The 24,217-nt window shown below is 36.9% G+C and overlaps 1 protein-coding gene across 2 annotated transcripts in view; it reads left to right on the top strand.

The window, feature by feature from the left end:
- The first annotated feature begins 11,583 nt into the window (after positions 1–11,583).
- Positions 11,584–24,217, top strand: part of LOC127802753 (endoribonuclease Dicer homolog 1) — an 80,656-nt gene continuing 68,022 nt past the window's right edge. The window contains exon 1 of one of the 2 annotated variants that reach the window (XM_052338759.1): positions 11,584–13,576. In XM_052338759.1, the coding sequence (XP_052194719.1) occupies positions 12,341–13,576 (1,236 nt within the window). In that variant the 5' untranslated portion in view covers positions 11,584–12,340. The remainder of the gene's footprint in view (positions 13,577–24,217) is intronic. The other variant, XM_052338760.1, reaches the window with a different exon arrangement.

Genomic DNA, 24,217 nt, shown 5'->3' with positions numbered 1-24,217 from the left:
CCAAACCCAAAATGTAAATAGAAACCTTTAGGGGTTACAAAGTCAATCCTAAGTTAGGTTACATGTTACAAGATAAAACCTATGCAATCTTTAGCCGCACATTTTTCCAAGATCGTTGGTTTGAGAGTAAACTCACGCACACATCTTACTACGCATCCGTCTTGCTCGACCCCTTGCTAGCAATTTCTTTACTTTTACTTGGAATGGTGAAGAGTACAAGGTGAGCTACAAACCTCAGCAAGTATAAAAAATAGAAAGGAAAAACATGGAAAATAGTAATGTGATAGAGGTAAGGTGAGTGGTATCTAAAAAGTATCTAGATGTGGATGGTAGATTACAACACATGGACCACACACCCACCATGATAATAATGTCATGCATAACACACAGGAAAACCGATAAACACATAATTGGCCAATGGCCTCACATAACAATATAAAATGCATCATAATACATACCGGCTTGTAGCTGATACTTGTAACAAGAGAAACTGTGATAATCTGTGGACCGTAGGTCCTATCTCATATACTTGGCTATAGTCATACACATATATATATATATAATCTTGCCCAGGGTCGTCACCTCTAGGTGCGTCCCTCAGTCATTACCGCAGGAGCATAACCCCAGTCAGGCTAATGCCTATTGGTTTTGGGGGATATATCCTGGCAGTGCACAACCGCAGCGCGCATAACCATATCTGATCTTGTCGATGCATATGCAACATGTAGGATGACCACATACAAATGCACGTGATACAGTGGCATATGCTATGCTCGTGTCTACTCATGCTACATGGTGATAATATTCATGCCAGTCCATGCCCATGATGCACAATTACCACACTATCAAAACATGTCATGATAAGGAGTAACATTCTCAATTGTCATTATTCTCATCTCATAATCATGGACATCACAGTGATTGTATAGCACTAGAAGTAGGGAAGTTTCACACTTAACTCACAGGAACATGAAAAGTAAGAAAGAATATCTTTGAACGTGCGAAGCAGTAATGGGGCTCCAAATATACATGCCATAGCTGGGAGTAATAGGTGAATTTAAGAAAATTATTCCCATTTCATGTTGTGACTATTATTGACAATAAATCATATTGAGGATATGGAAGGCTTCACTCTTAGGCTTCAAGAGTAAATCAGAGTAAATTGTTAAATATCTAAAACGTTGGCAGAGCATGGAGAAAGGACAAGCTTCCCATGAAAAATATTAACAAATTCACCACTCCTTAAGGAAAGTGGGGAAGAACAAGCCCCACATAGCTGTCAAAACATTCCCCAAGTTGTAATCCATTAATGCATAAGAACCAACCGTATAAAACTCACACCCTTGTTTATGTAGTAGCTTTTGTTTATTTCTCTTGTATTCAACCTCAACAACACCCTTAAGTTCCCAAACCACTCTTACAATTCTCCTTTCATCACCCTCAAGTGCATATATCAAAGTTCTATTCAAAGTTCCCAGAACCCAACACCACTTTTACAGTAAATTATAATTCAAAGAATGGGAAGGAAGGAAGAGAACTTGCCTTCTTAAGCTTATTGTGACGCTCAATTGCAGCTAGAAACCTCTTGGGTATGGTAGTGTTCCACTTGAGGTTGGAGAGGAGAAAAGGGTTTGAAAAGCTTATGAAAGAGAGAGCTCGAGTTTATCTACTATGTTTTTGTGATGTTTTCCTCACAAATTCTCTCTTTTATATTTTCTCTATACGTCATGTTTATCATTTTTTTTATTTTCTTAAATCCCTTTATTATTTCCCAATCTAGAATCTTCTATATGTTTCTTGAATCAATGGCAGTTCAGGTGATATATATATGTATATATTTGTAAATCACTAAGGGAGACATTTGAATTTAGCTTAAGACATTCGGATTATATATATATATATAGGCTACTGCATGGAAGGTATTCGAATGAACTGGGCACATTTGAATGAGTTCTGAAGCATTTGATAGAGGAATTGAGAAAATACAAAAGACATTCAAATGGGATGACTCATATTTGAATGAATTAGAGAGAAATTTCAAGTTATGAGAGTGACATTTGAATGATACAGTGGGGCATTCGAATGAATTTTAAATAGTTGGGTGAATTGCTGAAGAAATTGGAAGGTCATTCAAATGCAACAGTGGCCTCATATGAATGAATTTCTCAATTTTTGCTTAGCTCATTCTAATGAAAGGGTGGTCATTTGAATGTGAGGGTTTAATTTACAAAATTGGATTCTGGACAACTCCAACACTCGTTTGAACTTTGGGTATAACTCTCTCGTCTGAACTCAGATTGAGGTGATTCAAGATGAAATGGAACGATAAAAGAAAGATCTACAATTTTCATGTTTTGAGTTTTAAGAGATTCGAACTGAATCATGATCAAAATCGAGTTGCAAAGATAACACACACACAAGAACATAGGCCATTCGAATTACTTGGCCCCTTATTCGAATGCTCCACACCCCATTCGAATGGCTCCCTATAGCATTCGAATCCCTTCACTAAAATTCACAAAACTCATCTGAATGATGCCTAAGACTCACACATCCAAATGCCTAAGCTCTCATTCAAATATCCTAGCTTACATTCGGATATCTAAGCTACAATTTTCACATACATTCAGTTACAACACTAAAAATCTAGCTTAGTCACTTAGCTTACACACTTAACCCTTATTCAACACTTAGGAAATTATCACCAAAATAACATTTTAAACATCAAGTATAACTAACTCAATCCTTTAGACATGACACAAGAGTATTTAAATTCGGGTCATTACATACAACAAATAACCTAAACTTAAATGCAATTTGCCTTTATTTCTATCCTTTTATTACAAATTCTATTACTTTAAATTAATTAATGAAAATACATCTTATGCATGGTAAAGGTTACCATCTAGTCATGATTGGTTCACCATCTAGTTCTTATAAATTGAAAATTATAACTTGTTTATAGAAAGGATAATGATTTTTATTACAAATGTATAAGCCATAGCACATGTGCCAACAAGGTCACCCTTGTTGTTGTCACGTGCATCACACATTTTACCATTTAGATGAAAAAAATTCATCATCTAGTTTTTATAAATTGAAAAATTATCTTTCATTTGATGGAAGAATAATGATTTTTTTGATGAATGTGCACAGTAAATCATGCAATGTAAACAAGTCACCCCTTGTTTCCATATGTTATGTATTCCACAAGTTAACATCTAATTACAAACAGTTTAGTATCTAGTTTATATAAATTGAAAATTTATATTTCATTTATAGGAAGGATAAATATTTTTGTGATGAATGTGCATGTCAAAGCGCATGTGCCAACAAGTTATCACCATTACTATATGTGTTTTGCGTGGATGTTAAAGGTAAAACTAAAAGAGGAACTATGCATGTGTTTTAAGTGCCTCGGTATGTGTGTTGAAGGTGAAATTGACAAGTGTAATGTTATCCATATTGATAAATGTGCTAAACGTTCAGGTTAAAATTTAAAATCAACAAATATAAAACTACAACTTACCCTTATAGATAGATAAGCACCTGACACATATGTTCAGTAAAAAGATTAATCATTAGCCTTGTAGAAAAGCTCTTGCGAGTAGGGGAGGGTAGGGGAAAATTACCAAAATTTATATGGGCCTTGGAAGTAAGAAGTGTAAAAATAAATAAAAATAAAATCATAAGCACCTTCAAAAATTATTTTTAAACTGCATGTGGTCTTATCACAAATAATTTAAATGGTTTAAATGTAATTTTCCTTTTCCTTCTATTTTTTATTTTAAAATATTTTACTTAAAAATTAACTAGTGAAAATACATTTTGTGCATCGCACAAGTTACCATCTAGATGTGAATAATTCATTATCTAATTTTTATAAATTGAAATATTATAGTTCATTTATAGCAATGATAATGATTTTTATGACAAATGTGTGCCAATAAGTCACCCTTGCTACCACGTGTATTTAGCGTGCATGTTAAAAGTAAAAGCAACAAGGGCACTTTATATGTGTTGAAAGACATGAACCAATGTTTGACATGCATGATAAATAAAAACGAAATTGATAGCATATTTGGCAAGTGCATTAAAGGTGAAAGTGACAATTAATATTATCCACATCAATAAATGCACCTAACATGTGCATTAAAAGAACATATCCTTACAAGTGACCGACGTACGCATTTGATAAAAAGATTAACATGTACCTTAAAAGAACATATCGTTACAAGCAACTGACATTCGCATTTGATAGAAAAAATCTTAAGTGGGCTTCTAGAAATGCTCTTGCAGTTGGGGGTAAAGGCAAATTACATTAACAAGTCACCCCTTGTTGCCATATGTTATGGATTCTATAGGTTAAAATCTAGTTGCGAATACTTCAGTATCTAGTTTTTATAAATTGAAAAACTATATTTCATTTATAAGAAGTATAAATATTTTTGTGATGAATGTGCACGCCAAAGCATGTGTGCCAACACATCATCACCATTATTGTGTGTTTGGCGTGGATGTTCAAGGTGAAACTAAAAGAGGAACCATGCATGTGTTTTAAGTGCCTTGACATGTGTTCATGTATGATAAAAGTGAAATTAACATGCACATCTTGCATGTGTGTTGAAGGTGAGATTGACAGGTGTAATGTTATCTATATCAACAAATGCACTAAATATGCAAGTTAAAATTTAAAACCACCACATATAAAATTACAACTTGCCCTTATAGATAGACGCACGCTTGACACATATGTTCAATAAAAAGAATCATTAGCCTTTTAGAAAAACTCTTGTGAGTGGGGTAGGGGAAAATTATGAAATTGGGCATAAGCCTTGGAAGTAAGAAGTGTAAAAATAGATAAAGTAAAATAAAATCATAAGCACCTTCAAAAACTATTTTGAAAACTACACGTGGTCTTATCACAAATAACCTAAAGGGTCGTGGTATTCCTTTTCCTTCTATTTTTTTATTGCAAAATGTTTTACTTAAAAATTAACTAATGAAAATACATTCTATGCATCGCACAAGTTACCATTTAGATACGAATGATTCATTATCTAATTTTTATGACAAATGTGTGCCACCTAGTCACCCTTACTATTATGTGTATTTAGCATCATGTTAAAAGTAAAACCAAGAGGGGCACTTTATATGTGTTGAAAACCTATTGACTAGTGTTTGACATGCATGATAAAAAAGAAATTGATAGGCATATTCAACAAGTGCATTTGTAACATCTTACATCGAATGATAGAAAGGATTGTATCAACTTACCCTGATGGGCCTACGTGAACTTCTCAGGGGTCACCCATCCTTGAGTTACTCTAGCTCAAACACGCTTAACCCGAGAGTTCTTTATCCACATTCATCACAAAAGATATCTAGCTGGTATTGTTTCCTTCTTTAGTATCCTTGATATATATACTAGCTTTTCTAAAGTCCCTTCTTGAACCTAACCTTGGGCTCTTGAGGTATTACATTCTCCCCCCTTGAGCACATGACGTCCTTGTCATGTGACTTTATAACTGGTCTCAGATCTTCTTCTTTTTGGGGGTTGCCATCCTAGAAACACATCCATATTTTCTATGTAAGTTCCATGTTTGCAATCAAATGTACTCTAAAAAAACATATCTGTACAAGTGATCTTTTGTAATGACCCATTAGGGGGTCTAGACGTTTTCGAGTATTTTATTTCGAGTTCAAAAATTTTTGCTTTAATTAATTGTGGGTTGAAAATATTTTTCTTTGCTTATGGAATGAAGAGTAAGTGGAAATGAGAATTTGGTAGGCCATCTAAATGGGATACAAAAATGTGGGGAAAGTCCAAATAAATTGGGTCATTGAGATGTGTTCAGAATTTTTAATTATATTATGAATGGGCTTGGATGATGAAAATTTATTTGGGTTAGTGAGACTGAGCCCAATTGAGAAATGAAATTTGAAACTTTTAAGAGAAAATCATAATAAATTAAATGGGCCAGCAAATGTCAATAGTGCCCTTGGTCTTCCTTTTAACCATTGTAAAGGTGAAGGGTAATTAGGTCATTTCGACCAAGTTGTAGGTGCAGACTGTGCATTTCCCTATTCGTGTTGCGTCTGCATCGACGACCTTTCTCTTGTGCGTACTTTCCTTTCCCATCTGACACTTCTTCTTATTTCTTCTCTTTCCTCCTGGTTGCTCGTATTTTCGTCTGGGATGATAGCAGCTTCAGGAAGGGAGGATTTTTCTGCATAGCGAAGTCATCAGGCAAGTTCTTCTTGCACTCCCTCTTTATTTTCAGTGCAAGCTCGTTTATACATTCTGTATTTCACTTCCTTGATTTCTTACTTTCTTCTTTATTGTTCTGCAAGTTCTTCTTGCACTTCCCTTTGATTTGTAGTGCAAGTTCTCTTATACATCCTCTTATATCCTTGTGCGAGCAAACTGATGCGATTTATGTATTCATTTTGTCTTACTGTGATGACTGTGAATGTGTATATGTATATATATATATCTATTTTGTGCATAATTTCTTCTTCTCCGATTACAACATCATTTTCTTTTGAATCTCCTTACTAAGTACATTAAGGTCCCTTTGATGTTTCGAATGGGGATTGCTTTACCCTAGATCTATTTTTTGCGAATGACATATGTTTGGTTTTAGTTTAGATATAGAGGTTCTGTTGGCCTCTATATTGAGCTATCGGTTGTATGCATATGTACGAATAAAAAGCTCGCTCAAATAACCCTTATAAGAGGTAGACAAATCGTGGATATACTCCCTGGTCTTGAATAAACCCTCACATGTATATATTATATACACAACGAATAGCTTGGTATAGATACCCTATGTTTTAAATAACCGATGTATATCTGGCCATTAGCCTTAACCGCGAGTTCATTCCTCAAGCTCTTGGCGCGAGCTCTTGCTGAAGCCTTGGCCGCAAACTCGTTCCAAGCTTTTTTCGCTTGTCCTTTTCGCGAACTCTTTTTGCGAACTCATGACCTCGAACCTTTTCCGAGCTCTGTCCGTAGGCCTTGATCGCGAGCTCTTCTCCCAAGCTTTTTTCGTAAACCTTCGACAGCAAGCTCGTCCCATAAACCTTTGACTGCGAGCTCTTTCCGTAAGCTTTGACCATAAGCTCTCCTGAGCTCTTTTCTTAAGCCTTTGCCAGCGAGCTTGTCTAGAGCTCTTCCCATAAGCCTTTGATTGCGAGCTCTTTTCTCACACCCCATCCATTTACATTCCTTTAACTTAAGTAAATGTTTTCATTTTTTTTAATTTAGATTTCACCTGTCATTTACTTTAATACATAAATGTAAATAAGAAAGTACCCCCTATTTGGTTTCAATAAAAAAATAAAAAAAATAAAATCCATAATAATAAAAAAAATAGAATTTTGGTTTTAGTATTGTTACGGGTATTTCTCGCACTACTTCTCATGGGCTGGGCTCGACCCAGCAGGCTGACCTAATCGCCTAAAGCCCAGTAGGCTCCAAACTGAGGTAGTCGGAGCAAGCTCACATATCGCTGGAGCCCGAGCTCACATCACGGGACCAAGCGTGCTTTAAACAAGCGAGCTCCCAACAATACTTCGAGCGAGCTCCCAGCGATACTTTTGGCGAGCTCCAAGCGACACTTCTAACTCGTTGGCCTAACTGATCAGTTCGAGTAACAAGAAGGCCGCAGAGTAACCAGATAACAGTTGTGGGCTAGGGATTATTCTGGTCGGGCGGCCCAGACCCAACCTGGCCCACATTCTCGGCTTATTTTTCTGGCCCATGCCAGTCCCATCCTGGCCCTATACCCGCCTACAACAACATCATTGTAGCCACTTCTGGATTTCCACGCCCCCGCCTCAGATCTCATCCTCATTAATAGCGGATCCCATCCATATCAATGAGGGTCCCGTCGGCACCATGCCGTAATCTGGGTGCCTCAGCCGACGCCGGATATTTTATCCCATCACCAGTAGATGTACGACACATGCAGGAGGACATCTCATCCTCCTATATATCGCCTGCTCTCCCCAGAGCCATGGTATGCTCTCTCTTTGCCAATTTGTTGATACTCAGCATCTTCTCTCTCGCTTTCTTACTTAAGCGTCGAAGTATTTTGCAGGGGCCGACCGGTCGACAGATCAACAAACAAAATCATACCACACATCATTCTCCATTTCGAATTCATTACATTAGTGTGGGCTGACGAATCACGATCGACCAATTTCAAACGTCGACAAGTATAAACGCAAGAACTTGCGATTTTACCACCCTTGAAATACATAGCTTATGTTTCTTGAAAAATTCACTAAAAATCATTCTTATAATAATGAATGTTAGTTATCAAAATACCGATAGTTAGTTTTTCAAAATAAAGACATTTACAAAAATATGTTCTAGTTGGTCCTTCGTCTTAGAAGAATTTTAGATTTATTTTGACTAGTAATTTCAAGGCTAATTTTGAAATTCACTTTAGGAGATTCTTTTAATGTTTTTGAAACTTCCCATATGTATAAGAATGAAAATAATTTGGTTTTCATTTGATTAAAATAACACTTGATATGAGTGAACAACTATCTAGTATTGTGAGATGGGCATAAAATATATATAAGTATGGCCACAGCTTGTGAGATAAAATTCATAATGTTTATATATATGTGAAAGTGAATGCACGACATGTTTCACACACATTCAGTAAAATCATATTATAAGGCATAGTATTATTTATCTTTGCGCACCTAATATTTTTTCGCGGAGGGAAAGGGTACCCTAGAGCATCTGGAGCTGGACAAGGTGGCCATAGCCCGACAGCTTGGCTCCATATTTATTGTGAAGTTTTATTGAAATTATGAAATTTTGCATGCATTGATTGATGACTTGAGAGCCGGGGAGATTGATATTGATAATGAAATGATGCACTCTTGCATGTGTTGAATGATGGCTTGCGAGCCTGTGAGAATTGATAATGATATTGAAAGTTTATGTGCATTTGTATAATGATACACGGTGACATGATATATTAAGTTGAATTGATAAATTCATGAATTATGAATCTTGTATATAATTGTGGAGTCCTTGATTACTCTTATTGATGTCATCTTGTTCTTGGATTCTATATATATTGTCCATTGTTTCTCGAATTTGCTGAGCCTTGTGGCTCACTTGATCTTCTTTATCATTCCAAGTAAAGGAAAGACTGTTATTAGGGGTGAGTCTAGTAGGACTGTAGGCCAGGGATAGTGGTGTACGGAGACGCGTCCTAATTTTAAAGATCCTAGTTAGTGATTTGGTGAGATTTGTAATAATACGAATTTATTATGTTATTGGTCTTTGAGCCTCTTATTATTTTGTATGGCCATTGAGTCTAGAGTCATGAGATATTGGAAATGTATCTAAACCTTATTTAAGTTTTCATTGCTAGAAATGAAATGAGTTGTTTATTTTAGTTCAGTTTTGTTTTATATCATCACTATAATGACTTTCTTTCGAATATCCTATGGTAGCGAGAATATTCAGAAGCGGGCCTTACATCTTTTTATGTCTTTAATAAAAAGATCAACATGTGCATTAAAAAAGTATATCCTTACAAGCGACTGACGTACACATTTGATAAAAAGATTAACATATAGATTAAAAGAACATATTGTTACAAGTGACCAACATTTGCATTCGATAGAAAAAATCTTAAGTAGGCTTCTAGAAATGCTCTTGTAGTTGGGGGTAGGAGCAAATTACGTTAACCAGTCACCCCTTGTTGCCATATGTTATGTATTCTATTGGTTAAAATCGTTGGGAATAGTTCAATATCTAATTTTTATAAATTGAAAAATTATATTTTATTTATAAGAAGAATAAATATTTTTGTGATGAATGTGCATGCAAAGCGTGTGCGCCAACACATCATTGCCATTATTGTGTGTTTGGCGTGGATGTTAAAGGTGAAATTGAAAGGGGAACTATGCATGTGTCTTAAGTGCCTCGACATGTGTTCATGTATGATAAAAGTGAAATTAACAAGCACATCTTGGATCTGTGTTAAAGTGAAATTGACAAGTGTAATGTTATCCATGTCAACAAATGCCCTAAATAAGCATGTTAAAATTTAAAATAAACAGATATAAAACTACAACTTGCCCTTATAGATAGACACACACTTAACAGATATGTTCAATGAAAATAATCATCAGTCTTCTAGAAAAACTCTTATGAGTGGGGTAGGGGAAAATTATGAAATTGGGTGTATGACTTGGAAGTAAGAAGTGTAAAAATAGAAAAAAAATAAAATAAAATAAAATTAAACAACTTTAAAAATTATTTTTAAAACTACACATGGTTTTATCGCAAATAATCTAAAGGGTTTAAAAGTGATTCTCCTTTTCCTTCTATTTTTTTTTATTACAAAATATTTTACTTAAAAATTAACTAATGAAAATACATTCTATGCTCCGCGTAAGTTACCATGTAGATACAAATGATTAATTATCTAATTTTTATAAATTAAAATAGTATAGTTCATTTATAAGAATGATAATGATTTTTATGACAAATGTTTTATGACAAATGTGTGCCACCAAGTCACCCTTGCTACTATGTGTATTTAACGTGCATATTAAAAGGTAAAATCAATAAGAGCACTTTATATGTGTTGAAAGCCTATCAACTAGTGTTTGACATGCATGATAAAAATAAAATTTATAGGCATATGTGACAAGTGCATTAAAGGTGAAAATGACAAGTAATATTATCCACATTAATAAATGCACTTAATATATGCATTAAAAGAATATATCGTTACAAGCGACTAACACACGCATTCAATAAAAAAGGTTAACATATGTATTAAGGTGTGTTTGATGGGGCCAAAATTTTCATGAAAAATGTATATTTTCCACCCAAATTCAATTTTTTTGGGTATTTGATTACCTTTTTTTAATAGACAATTTATTTTCAAACTTTTGTTCACGTGACTTGATTTTTTCTAAATGCTAAAAAATATCTTTTCATGGTAATGATAGTTTTGTATTTTCCAAGTAACTTGCACGTTTCCCAAATCTACAAGTGTTATTTTATTAACACTTTATTTGGAATAGAACCAAACCCATAAGCTTGACCCTTGAATCTCTTCTCCATTCTCTTGCAAAAATCAGACATTTGTCCCGTTATCTTCTTTCTTTTTTGAGTCTTAATCTCATTCTCATTCATCGTTCCGTTCGACAATTACAACTATAACTCTTGTATTGATTCTGGTTCGTTGTATGCTGTTTTGTCCAGTTTTGATAATTTTTAAGTTAAAAATTAATTCAATTAAATATATTTAATTGATAATTTTTACGTAAATAATTTATAAGTAATTTAATTATCTAGAATTTATTTATTTTTATATAAGTTTCATATTTACAATAAAACGCCCTTTAAAAGACTATATCCTTACAAACGACCACTATTAGTATTTAATAAAAAAAATTAATATGTGTATTAAAAGAACATGTCGTTATAAGCTATCACATTTGATAAAAAGATTAACATGTACATTAAAAAAATATATCGTTGCAAGTGACTGACATTCGCATTCGATAGAAAGAATCTTGAGTGGATGCTCCTGCGGTTGGGGGTAGGGGCAAATTACGGAATTAGCTTCATAGGGTAGTCCGATCTCATCTCCCGCATAAAGTTGCCTCCGCAGCCATCCTTGCGAAGGCGAGTGCGTCTTCTCTCTCTGGGTGCAAAGAAAAAGCGCAGGTGTGAGCAGAGGCTGATCAGAGGGAGAAGAGAGACGCGTGGCCGTAGAAGAAGAAGAAGAGGGTGTAAACTGGAAATAGAAAGGACAAAAAGCCGAAAATAAAGGGAAAGAGGCAAGAAGAGCGAGCGAGTTTATCTTTCTTTTTTCGGTGGGGGCGAAGAGGGCAGAATCGCGTTTGATAGATCGTGCGTGGAATCTTCGAATCACACAATTTGGTTCCCTAGGGCTAAACTATTTGCGTGCTTCGTACGGTCTATCCCTCGCTAATCTGCAAACTCCACCCCCCTTTTGCTAGACAGAGAGAGAGGGAGAGAGATCGCCTCCTCCCTCAGCTTCCGGTGGAGATCGTTTCATCTAGCCGACGGCACCCTTAGCATCTAGCGTGATGCTTTCTTTCTTCTCGTCTCCGCCCTCCTGTTCTGCAGCTCGATAGAGGGAACTTCTTTTTCGATTTTGTTTCTACTTAGCTTTTTTTCTTATTTATAATCCATTTAAGAATATCACTGTTTTCGTCTTTAATGTTAACCGTGAGTTAGCCTCTGATGTTCTTGTTGCTGTGTGTGAACTAGTTGTGTTGTATTATCGTACCCAATAAAGGGAAAAAAAGGGGAGTAGTGATGGGTGATGAGGCTAGGGTTTCAGCAAGTGTTAACCCTTTGCTGGAGGAGGACGATGTACGGGAGCCCTCTTACTGGTTGGATGCCTGTGAGGATATCTCCTGTGATTTCATTGATGCTTTTGTCAGTTTCGATGAGGGTACTGTTCCGGGGCCTGTGGATGGTACCTCCAACCAGGTGGTTGCCCCTGATCCTTGTTTTTTTGGGGAAATCGATCAGATTCTGGACAGCATCAAGAATGGTTCCGGTATGCCTCTGGACCTCAACAGCAACTGTAACAGTGCAGGAGTACTGGATCAGTGTGTTCCTGTTCAACCTGTCAAGTTTGGCAGTGGGGACAAGGAGGCTGCTGCTTGCTTGATGCGAGTGCCTGAGCACTCTATTCCGGTGTGCCAAACTGCAGATTGCTTGAATGGCAATGGGGACAAGCCTGATGATGCTAACAATGGTAGCAATGGTAATGCCTACAACAATATTATGAGGTCAAGGGGGAGCAATGCAGTTTTTGAGATTTGCAAACATCATGAAACCAATGACAATTGCAGTGGCAAAATATCGTTCATCCAGCAGCCTGAGAGAAATGGAGCCCGTAAGCTTGAACATCGGGGCACTGATCCTTATAGTGATTTTGATGACAACGACAGTGAAGGAAAGTACAATAAAAGAGCTCGCCTAAGTGGTTTTGATTACAAAAATGGAAGGCACTTGCAAAGAGGAGGGCATTACCACCTGAGGGAGAGGGAAAGGTCTTCAGGTAGGAAAAGGCCTCGTGGTCGGGAGGATATGGACAGGAGGGACAGAGATCAGACCAGGAGGATAGAATGCAATGGAAACAGCAAAAGAGATTGTAGGGATAGGGATTGGAGGGAAAGCAGGGGATACTGGGAGAGGGAGGGCCCTGGTTCAAATGAGATGGTTTTCCGCATGGGTACTTGGGAAGCTCAAAAACACAGAGATGGGAAGGGACCCTCTGAGCGAAAGCACGAATGCAGTGGAAAGGTAGAGAAGAAACCTGAAGAGGCCAAGGAGAGACTTCCAAAGGAGCAGGCACGGCAATACCAGTTGGATGTTCTTGAACAGGCCAAGCAGAAAAATACGATAGCTTTTCTCGAAACGGGGGCAGGAAAGACCCTCATCGCGGTGCTCCTTATCAAAAGTGTTTGCAGTGATTTGCACAGACAAAACAGGAAGATGCTGTCGGTGTTTCTGGTTCCTAAAGTGCCTCTTGTTTATCAGGTAATACTTTCTTTGGACTGTGTTATGCTCTACTACAGTTGGCAAATAATTTATGCCTTACATTCATATTACATGTACAAAATTGCAACTGGTATTTGGATTTTTTTTTTTTTTTTGGGTGGGTTGGGGGAAGATTAAAGACTTCTTGGCTGTCAGTTTTCATTAAAATGTCATCTTTTATGAACACAAAGAATGCTATCTGGCTTATTTTGAACTCTTGTGCAATTAAGACTTATTTACTTCTTTTCTTTCATCAACTGAAACGGTTCATATGAGTAGCTAGCTAAATAAGCATGACAAGTTCTTTTTCAGGTGGCTCCAAATTTTAATAACAATTGCAGTAATACAGATACGGCACATCCTTGATTCTTATGTTAGATATTGGTTGCTAAAGCAGTGAAAGTTTTAAATGTTAATGGATAATTGCCCCATAATGTAAGTGAAATTAAGATGAGGGTGTTAGGGTAGATGTGTGGCTATACAAGAAAGGATAGAATTAGAAATGAGATTATTTGTTATATAGGGTTCAATTAACTCCTATTGAAGATAAGATATGTGAAGCATGATTAAGATGGTTTTGACATGTGAGAAGAAGATCAATATATCCAACTGTGAGGGGAATGGAAGAAGTTTGTAGCAAAAGAGTTAGAAAAACGAAGAAAACTTGGCAAGAAACTTTATATATAAGATGTGATGGCCTTACAAAGGATATAATCATTGTAGACATAATTGGAGAGAGAGAGAATTATATAACATACCCACCTAATGGAATGTGGAATTCAGGTTGTGGTGTTATTCTCATAGTGAATAATTGTCGTACCCCACAACTATTCAATGCATATACTGTTGAAGACATTTAAATTTTTTAGTTTTTATTTTTTTTGTGTTATTGGCTATCAAAGTGAATGTAACAGCTTCCTTAAATGTTACTTGAATATAGGGAATTTCTAGCTTTGTGGAAAGTACTAAACAAATGTGCAGAGTGAAAGGGAAAGAGAAATGTGTCACGACCCTAACAAACTCCAAGGATATATTAGTAATACATGTCATGTGTTTTCTTTATTAGTTGTATTTTATGTTGTTGTTGTTGTTAGTATCTTCAATTGTAAGCTTATAAATAGGCTTCAGTAGTTAGAGAAAGGGATGTGCCCAAAATACAAAAGAAATACTAGCACCCCTTGTTTGATAAGAAAATTCGCCACAAACAAGAAAATACTAGTTTTGATTCGTCACACTCTAAGATAGAAGAATGAAGAGTGATAGAATCAAGTAAATTTGCCACTAAACAAATGAATTGCTTAGATAGGAATTAAGATAAAAATGCTCTTGCACTCTCTTCATAAAAATGTTCATGCCAACACATTACAGGATCACACATATAAATACTAGTTTTAAAGACAAACCTAATAATTAAAGGCAAACAACATCATTGCCTCTTTTGACAAAAAAAGGGCTAATAATGATAAAAGACAAACCAAAAATATAAAGTAAAACATCATCATGACACTTTGACAAAGGCAATCATGATTGTCTCTTTTGACAAAATGGGGCTAATGATGATAAAAGACAAACCAAAAGTATAAAGAAAAACATCATCATGCCACTTTTGACAAATGAAATCATGATGATAAAATACAATGATACATAAAGACAAAACACTCTCAAACAGTTAAACATAAAGGACAAATGAAGGGTGACATCATCCATGACATCAGTTATGAGATTTGAGCTTGTTGGAAAGACTTGGGCCTGACAGATGGGCTGATTGCTTGGGCTTGATCATGGAGTGCCTAGGTTGCAATTTTGGTCCTAGGCTTCCAAGTAAACAAGCAATGTGATTAATTTGGGCTTTAACTCCTTCACTTTGAATTCTAACTCTTCTAAATGGGCTGGAGTCTTCCCAATAAATAACTCAAGCTCTGTTTGAAATTCTTTAGCCCTTGAACAAGTAATTGGCCCAAAACTCACATGCTCTTGGACAACCCTTGTCTTTGTTTTTTTACCGTTCACATCATCATCCCCTTGTTGAATAAGATTTGCCCTCAAATCCAACTCTTCGGTGTCCTCCAAATAAGGTGTTAAATCCCTTACATTGAATGTAGCTGATACTTGATATTCACCTGGTAAGTCAATTTTGTATCCATTGTCATTCACCTTTTCTAATACTTTGAAAGGACCATCTGCTCGTGGCATAAGTTTAGACCTCTGTTTGCTTGGAAATCGCTCTTTTCGAAGATGAATCCACACAAGATCACCTAGAGTAAATCGAACTTGCTTTCTTCCTCTATTTGTCACTTTCTCATAGGTTGCATTTCGCTTCTCTATTTGTTGTTTCACACTTTCATGCAATTTCTTGATCAAGTCAGCCTTCCTTTCTCCATCCAAATATGCTCGCTCATTAAGCGGAAGTGGTGCTAAATCAAGTGGTGTAATGGGATTAAATCCATAAACCACTTCGAATGGAGAATGTTTGGTTGCACTATGCACACTCCTGTTATATGCAAACTCAACAAAAGCCAAGTACTCATCCCAATTCTTCAGATTTTTATTAACAACGGCTCTAAGTAAAGAAGAAAGTGTATGGTTTACCACTTCGGTTTGTCCATCGGTTTGAGGATGACAAGCGGTACTAAAGAGCAACCTTGTGCCAAGTTTCTTCCACAATGTCTTCCAAAAGTAACTCAAGAATTTTGTGTCTCGATCAGACACTATACTCCTTGGTATTCCATGCAATCTTACAATGTCTCGAAAGAATAAATTCGCTACATGAGAAGCATTATCAGTTTTGTGACAAGGCAAAAAGTGAGACATTTTTGAGAACCTATCAACGACCACTATGGTTGAATCATTTCCTCTTTGCGTTCTTGGCAGTCCAAGCACAAAATCCATACTCACATCAACCCAAGGTTGATTCGGAACAGGTAATGGCATGTATAACCCATGAGCAGCTTCCTTGCTTTTCGCCTTCTTACAAGCTACACACCTTTCTAACACTCGATGCACATCTCTAATCATTCCCGGCCAATATAAGTGTTCTTTAATCAGCTCCAAAGTCTTCTTCTCACCGAAATGACCAGCTAAACCTCCCCCATGCGCTTCCCTCACCAAGAGTTCCCTTATAGACCCATTAGGAATACAAAGTCTTCCAGATCTAAACAAGTACCCTTCATGCCTGTAGTAACCATTAACAGCCCCTTTCTCACAAGCCAAGTAAGTAGAAGCAAATGTTGGATCATCCACATACTAATTTTTAATCAATTTAAACCCTATTAGTTTAGCATTTATCATGGTGATTAGAGCATACCTCCGTGATAATGCATCTGCCACTATATTTGAATTCCCCTTTTTGTACTTGATGACATAGGGAAAGGCTTCTAAGAACTCTACCCATTTGGCATGCCTTCGGCTCAGCTTGTTTTGCCCCTTTAAGTGCTTCAAAGATTCATGGTCCGTGTGAATGACAAACTCTTTGGGTAGTAAGTAATGTTGCCAAGTCTCCAAAGCTCTAATCAATGCATAGAACTCCTTGTCATATGTGGAATAATTCAAACTTCCTCCACTTAACTTTTCACTAAAATAGGCTATGGGACGCCTTTTTTGCATAAGAATAGCCCCGATTCCAACTCCCGAAGCATCACACTCCACTTCAAAATTCTTTGAAAAATCAGGGAGAGCTAAAATAGGAGTGGAGGATAATTTCTCCTTGATCAGCTCAAAACTTCTTTGGGCAGCCTCATTCCACCTAAATTCACCCCTTTTCATGATACATTCAGTCAATGGAGCAAGAATAGTGCTGAAATTATTCACAAATTTTCTATAAAAAGATGCTAGCCCATGGAAACTCCTCACCTCTGAAACACTAGTAGGTACGGGCCACTCCTTAATTACTTTCACTTTCTCTTCGTCAACTTCAACCCCATGTGAAATCATATAACCAGTGGGCGAGTAGTTAAGGCACAATTGAAGTAGACTAAGGCATCAAAGAGAAGCAGATTGGAGCGATCGGAGGCTACAACAATTGTGGTCAAGTCTGAGCAATCTTGAATCCGCTGTGAATCGAACGCGGAACAGGAGGATCGTGATCTGCATGCGGTCATAGACTATTGCTCTCAGTGACGAAATCAAATCAGGTAAGGAAGAGTTACGTAGTGGAAGTTGCTTTCAAAAGCAAGACGTTGGATGGTGATTGGGTGCCGACTCTGCTGGGGCTAGCCTTAAATCAGTTTGATTCTAGCAAACTCGCTGCATGTGATTGAGGCGAAAGGCAGGAGTGGTCGGAAGCGGAAATTTAGATCTAGGTCACTGCATGTGATCGAGTTGTGAAGGAAGGCACGATTGGAAACGGTCTAGAGGAGAATTCCGCGAGTGATTTTATGGGCTGCAACATAATCGACCAGTATAGGAGGCAAATTTGTAGCTGAACCAGGTTCGGAAATAGTAGGCGAAGCAGATTATTAGAAGGGGAATTGTAGCAGTTGATTCTTAGCTATTGCATTGTTACTCAAGCTTTGCAGCTCGGAATTGGGATGGTCAAACCACTGTAGGTCTATGGATTGGGCAGTGATTCTTGAAATTCCGGCAAATTCAAGAAGTTCAACGAAGAAGAATCGAACCTGAAGATTGTTCTTGGTGGCGATTAAGGTGGTTACTAGCAGTGTACGACTCGATTTTTGAAGGAGACTCTGGAAGCTGATTGATTGATTCTTGATTGTTGCATTTCAGATCAAGTGATTATCGAAGGCAGCAGCAATAGTTGAATTTTGGAGGTTGTGTCTGAATCAGAGATTGATTGTACAGAACAACCTCCTATGGAAAATTAATTTTATGAGGCTGTTGATCATTTTAAGAGGTGGAGTTCTGAAGCTAGGGAATATAAGGCAACACAGAAGGCAATGACCCACAACTGGGAGGATAATGCAGCCAGCAAAGCAAACATGTGTTGGGGACTAGCTGCCTCTCAAGAAAGAGTGCAAAGAGACTTGGAAAGGCATCAGAAGATGATGGAGCATCATGGCCAGCGGATCAACATCATGTTCAACATGCTGTCACCGAATTTTCTTCCCTGAGTAGTTGTTGATCCAATTTTGCCCAAACATGGCACCCTCCCTATGACCTATGGCTTGCAAGAGACAGAGGAACTGCCAGCCTTGAAACCGAAAATTCAGGTAAAAGGTTCATCTTCCCTCACTCCCCATCATGCCCCAATGCCTAGAGAAGGGAAGGCTAGGGAGACTAATCTTGTTGGAAATTTAAAAGACCAATTTGGGAAGAAGAAGAACATGATTAAGGTGACTGAGGAGTTCAACAAATTAAGTCAGGAGGGATCGGTGATAGATTATTGGGATAGATTTGAGGAGTTAAGGTCCCTATTGTGGAGTGATTAACCAGCTTTGATGGAACACTATTTTGTATCAAGATTTGTTAATGGGTTGAAAGACAAACTGAGGTTAATGGTCAAAATGATGATGCCTGCAATTGTGAAAGAGGCTGCCAGAAAAGCAAAGTTGCAGGAACTCACATTGGAAGCCATCTTTAGGAAGCATGGGCTGCAGCCTAATGAATCTACGGAGAGCAACAAACAGATTGAAGGAGCCTCTAAGGCTGCAAATTATGACCAGCAGGAATCTGAGGAAAATTTGGAGCTGGACTGGCCAATTATAACTAAAAACTCTAGCAATAAAGAGAGATTGGACATGGATATTAGTGAAAACCACAGCTTATATTTGTAGGAAGCTGATGGAGTAGCTTCGGAAGATGAGGATGACGTTGCTGATAGGTTCCATGCCAATGATGAAAGACAGCCACACAATGAGGATTTGTTCCAAAGGAAGAAGCAGGAGGCTGAGGACTTGCACAATCCTGCAGTTGCTGTGAGTGATAGTCTTGCTGTTACTTCAAAGGGTGTAAATCATTTACAGGTGTTAATTCTAGTAGAAAAGGAGCAATTGAAACTAAGTAAGCAGGAGAACAACCATGTGGTTCAAAAGATGAGGTAAAGGAGGTTGCTGCCACAAGGTTTAGAAGTTCGGATATTGGAGAAGGGGATAGTTGACATGGAGGTCCAGGAAGTCTCTATTGAAGATAAGGAAGGAGAAGAGGTTGTGAAGAAGGGAGAGGATATGACTATACCAACCTCGGAGTCTGAAGATTACAATGGTGAGGGAATTGGTGCTTTAATTAAAGTGAATGGCCATTGGAGTACAATTCAAGGTTGGTTAGAGATTAACGGAGGCTGCTTGTGCTTGGAAGAAATTTTTGTTGAGGGGAACAAAACTCTTGCTGTTTTGTTTATTCCTCTTTTAGTTGGAGAGCTGCAACGCCAAATCAAATTTTGGCCTGCAACGAAGTTGGAATTCCTTTTTATGATTGGAAATGATATGGTTGCAGCTATAACGGATCAACTGGAACATTCTCAATGGAAATCAGAATGAGGGAGATGGCTGGACTTGCTGTTGTAGCAAGTCATAGGACTAATGTTTTTGAAGAAAAAGACACAAAAAAGGCAAAAGAAAAGGAAGATACGAGATAAGCACAAGAAAAGGCGAAGAAGAAACCAGATTGCTAAGGCTGAAATCGGCTAAGGAATGGGGTCAACAACTATCAATTCTTGGGGATAAGAATTATTTGAAGGGGTGGGGATTGTCACGACCCCAAGGATATATTAGTAATACATGTCGTGTTTTCTTTATTAATTGCATTAGTTGCATTTTATGTTGTTGTTGTTAGCATCTTTAATTATAAGCCTGTAAATAGGCTTTAGTAGTTAGAGAAAGAGAGCTTAATGAATGATTTGAATCTCAATTCCCTCTCTCCATACTCTTCCATGACTTTTCTCTCTCTCCCTCAATTCTGTTATGTTCTTCCTTGCCCTCTTCTTATTCTATCTTCCTCAAACTCTTATCCAAATTCCTTCCTAGACTCTAGCTAAACCCTAGGGTCATGACAAAATGGATATCCTCTAGGATTGGAAAGAGAATTTTTGACATTCAATGCATTTTAAAAATGAGTTAAAAATATAAGACAAAATGTAAAAAGGGCAACCAAGGTAGCATAGATTTTTTTTTTTTCTTCCTATTTTGTTTTACTTGGGGGAGGGAGTAGACAACCACTAGGATAGAAACAGAACATTATGCCCCCTTCTTGCCTTGGGGCATCTAGGCTTCCCATACTCTGCCATTGAATAACAAATACTAGTACACACACATAACTGAAATAAATTTCCACAAAGCTAGAAATTCAAGACTCATAAACTTTTCGAGTCAAATCATCTAGTAATATTAATTGTGTTTTACATCTTGAAGGGACTCCTTCCCTTTGGGTATTTTCCAATGTTTTTCTGCTTTCTCTGACAGTCTCAACTAAATGATAAAATACATATCAGTTTGATAATATGATCAGCAGCTTTCTATATCTCTTGGTCCCTTAGAATTTTGCAATGATTATATTATTTATGAGCTACGAAGGGAAAATCATAAGGCAAATGAAATAAGGCAAGCATTAAAAAAGATGAAAAATCATAAGGCAGTGGGACTAGATAATATACCAATAGAAGCATGGAAATGCATGGGAGAAGAGGGCATCTCCTGGCTAACGCAACTATTTAACGCCATCCTTAAATCAAAAAAGATGCCAGATGAGTGTAGGAAGAGTACTTTGGTTCCTATATACAAGAACAAAGGAGATCTTCAAAACTGTGAAAATTATAGAGGAATTAAGTTAATGAGTCATACCATGAAACTCTGGGAGAGAGTAATAGAGCAGAGGCTCAGAAAGGAAACAAAGGTGTCAGAAAATCAGTTTGGTTTCATGCTTGGTAGGTCAATAATGGAAGCTATATATTTACTGAGGCGTCTAATGGAAAGATATCGAGATCATCAGAAGGACCTGCATATGGTGTTTATAGATCTAGAAAAGGCCTATGATAGGGTCCCTAGAGAAGTATTATGGAGGGTTTTAGAGAAGAAAGGAGTCAAAATAGCCTATATACAAGCCCTTAAGGATATGTATCATGGTGTAGAGACAAGGGTCAGAACATGCGGAGGGGATACTGAACCATTTACAACTACAATAGGACTGCATCAAGGTTCTGCACTAAGTTCATACTTATTTGCCCTAGTATGGATGAACTCACTAAAGATATTCAGACAGATGTGCCATGGTGTATGCTATTTGCAGACGACATAGTGTTGGTGGATGAAACAAAAGGAGGAGTGAACACTAAGCTTGAGTTGTGGAGAAACAATTTAGAATCTAAGGGATTTAAATTAAGTAGAAAGAAAACAGAATATATGGAATGCAAATTTAGTAAAAATGCAAGAATGGATGATGTTATAATAAAATTAGAAGACCAAATCTTACAAATAAAAGACCATTTTCGATATTTGGGATCAGTGATTCAAAAAGATGGAGAAATTCACGAGGATGTCGCACATAGAATTAAGGCAGGTTGGCTAAAATGGAGAAATGCATCGGGGGTGTTATGTGATGGTAAAATCCCATTAAAATTGAAAGGAAAATTTTATAGGACAGCTATAAGACCAGTCTTGCTGTATGGTTCAGAATGTTGGGCAGTCAAATACCAGCATGAGCAAAAGACGAGTGTAGCGGAGATGAGGATGTTAAGATGGATGTGCAGACATACAAGAAAGGATAAAATTAGAAATGAAGTTATTCGTAATAAGGTAGGAGTAGTGCCAATTGAGGAGAAGATGAGAGAAACTAGACTAAGATGGTTTGGTCATGTGAGAAGGAGACTAAGAGATGCTCCTGTGAGGAGAGTTGATGTAATTAGTCACAAAAAGAGGTAGAGGTAGACCCAAGAAGACTTTGGGAGAGACATTAAAATTTGATATGAAATATATGGATCTAAATGAGGATATGACAAAATACAGAAATACATGGAAGTCTAGAATTCATGTAGCCGACCCCACATAGTGGGATAAAGGCTGGATATGTTGTTGTTTATATTATTTATGAGAGACTATGTTTCTTGTTTTTTTTTTTTTTTGGGCATGTAATTCTTTTAAACGAGATTTTAAAGGAGATTCATGGTAGATGGGTTAAAAGATGACATGAACATTAAGCTTAAATAATGGAGGAACATTTTAGAAATTCAAAGGCTCTAAGTTGAGCATGTCTAAACCAAATAAATAGAATGTAAGCAACAATGACAACAACAATCACAAGCCTTAATCTCATTAGGTGGGATGGGTTGAATATATAGAATGTAAGTTTAGTAAAAATAAAAAAGCATGAATATTGTGGTGAGTCTTCAATATCAAGTCATTACTAGAAAATATTAATTTAAATGTCTCAGATCTATTGTTCAAAAAGAAGGTGAGAATATTTGGGATGCCATTTACAAAATCAAGGCATTATAGCTAAAGTGGGGAAATGCATCTAGCATTATCTGTCATCATAAATTCCCTTTAAAACTACAAAGGAAAGTATATTGAACTGATATAAGACCATTTTTATTGTATGGCTTAGAATGTTAAAGTAATTAAGTATCAATATGTGCAAAATATGAGTTTAATAGAAATAAGAATGTTGCAATGAATGTGTGACCATAAAAGAAAAAAACAAGATTAGACACAAGATTACCCATAATAAGGTCAGAGTGATGCCCGTTGAAGATGCACAAGAGATGTGATGCATTATGGGAGGAAGAATCAACAAAAACAAGGGCTAATATTGTATGAAAACAGTGTAAGATCAAATCTCGAACGAAGATATGAAATTAGGGTTTAAGAAATCCTTAATGTTGAAATAGAATAAAATGGCTGCCTACAAAGTCTCTTAAAAGACCATTTACACAAGGTTACCACTATAATAATCCTAATCCTTGATCACAAAGGAATCCATCTAATCTTAGGTATCTATCTATTTTAATAGTCACATGCTAGTCACATGACTACTTAGTACTTACTGAAGCTAATAAATAAAAAAAATATTTAAAACCTAATAACTTAAATACTAGGCTTAATTAAACAAATAAAAATAAAATAAAAACATTAATAACAAAAAAACTGCTCCTGCATTGATCTCCCCAGTTGAAAAGAAACGATAATACCTTGTTGTATTGATCATTACTGTTTTGATCAATTCTTTGCAACTCTTCCTATATTCTTGATATGTTAGCAAGCAATTCCCCGTTGCATGGATTAACTTAGTGGAGTCTGCCCTATCAAGTGTCCACCCAAGGCTTGACTCATCAAAAGGATCAAAAGGCTGCCCATTATCTTGTAGTCCACGCCCAGCATGAACAACTTAAACAGTCCCATAACTCATTGCATAAAGCTGGTTCAGTCCACCAGCCTCAAATCTGGGAGGCATCAGGAGAATATCAGGACTAGTAATTATCCAATGAGTTGTCTTCCCTGAGAATCCAATCCATACTTGATGTTTTTTGTGATGTTGAGTCCCAAATTGCCTGAGCATCTGTTCCAAATTAGCCCTCCTTGTGCTCAACACCTTTTTGGTGATCCCAGCCAGTTGCACATCCTGGCCCATCATCCAAGGAACTGCCTTTGCTATTATATCAACACCTTTTTGGTGATCCAGCCTCCCAATGGAACCAATTAATGGGGCATCATCATAAAAACGTAGACTTGGTCCCTTCTGCAACGCTGTATTGTGCTG

Source organism: Diospyros lotus, chromosome 5 (genome assembly GCF_014633365.1).
Source record: "Diospyros lotus cultivar Yz01 chromosome 5, ASM1463336v1, whole genome shotgun sequence".
In the NCBI taxonomy this organism is placed as follows: Eukaryota; Viridiplantae; Streptophyta; class Magnoliopsida; order Ericales; family Ebenaceae; genus Diospyros; species Diospyros lotus.
Note: the sequence above shows the minus strand (reverse complement) of the source record. Positions and strands in the feature narration are given on the sequence as shown.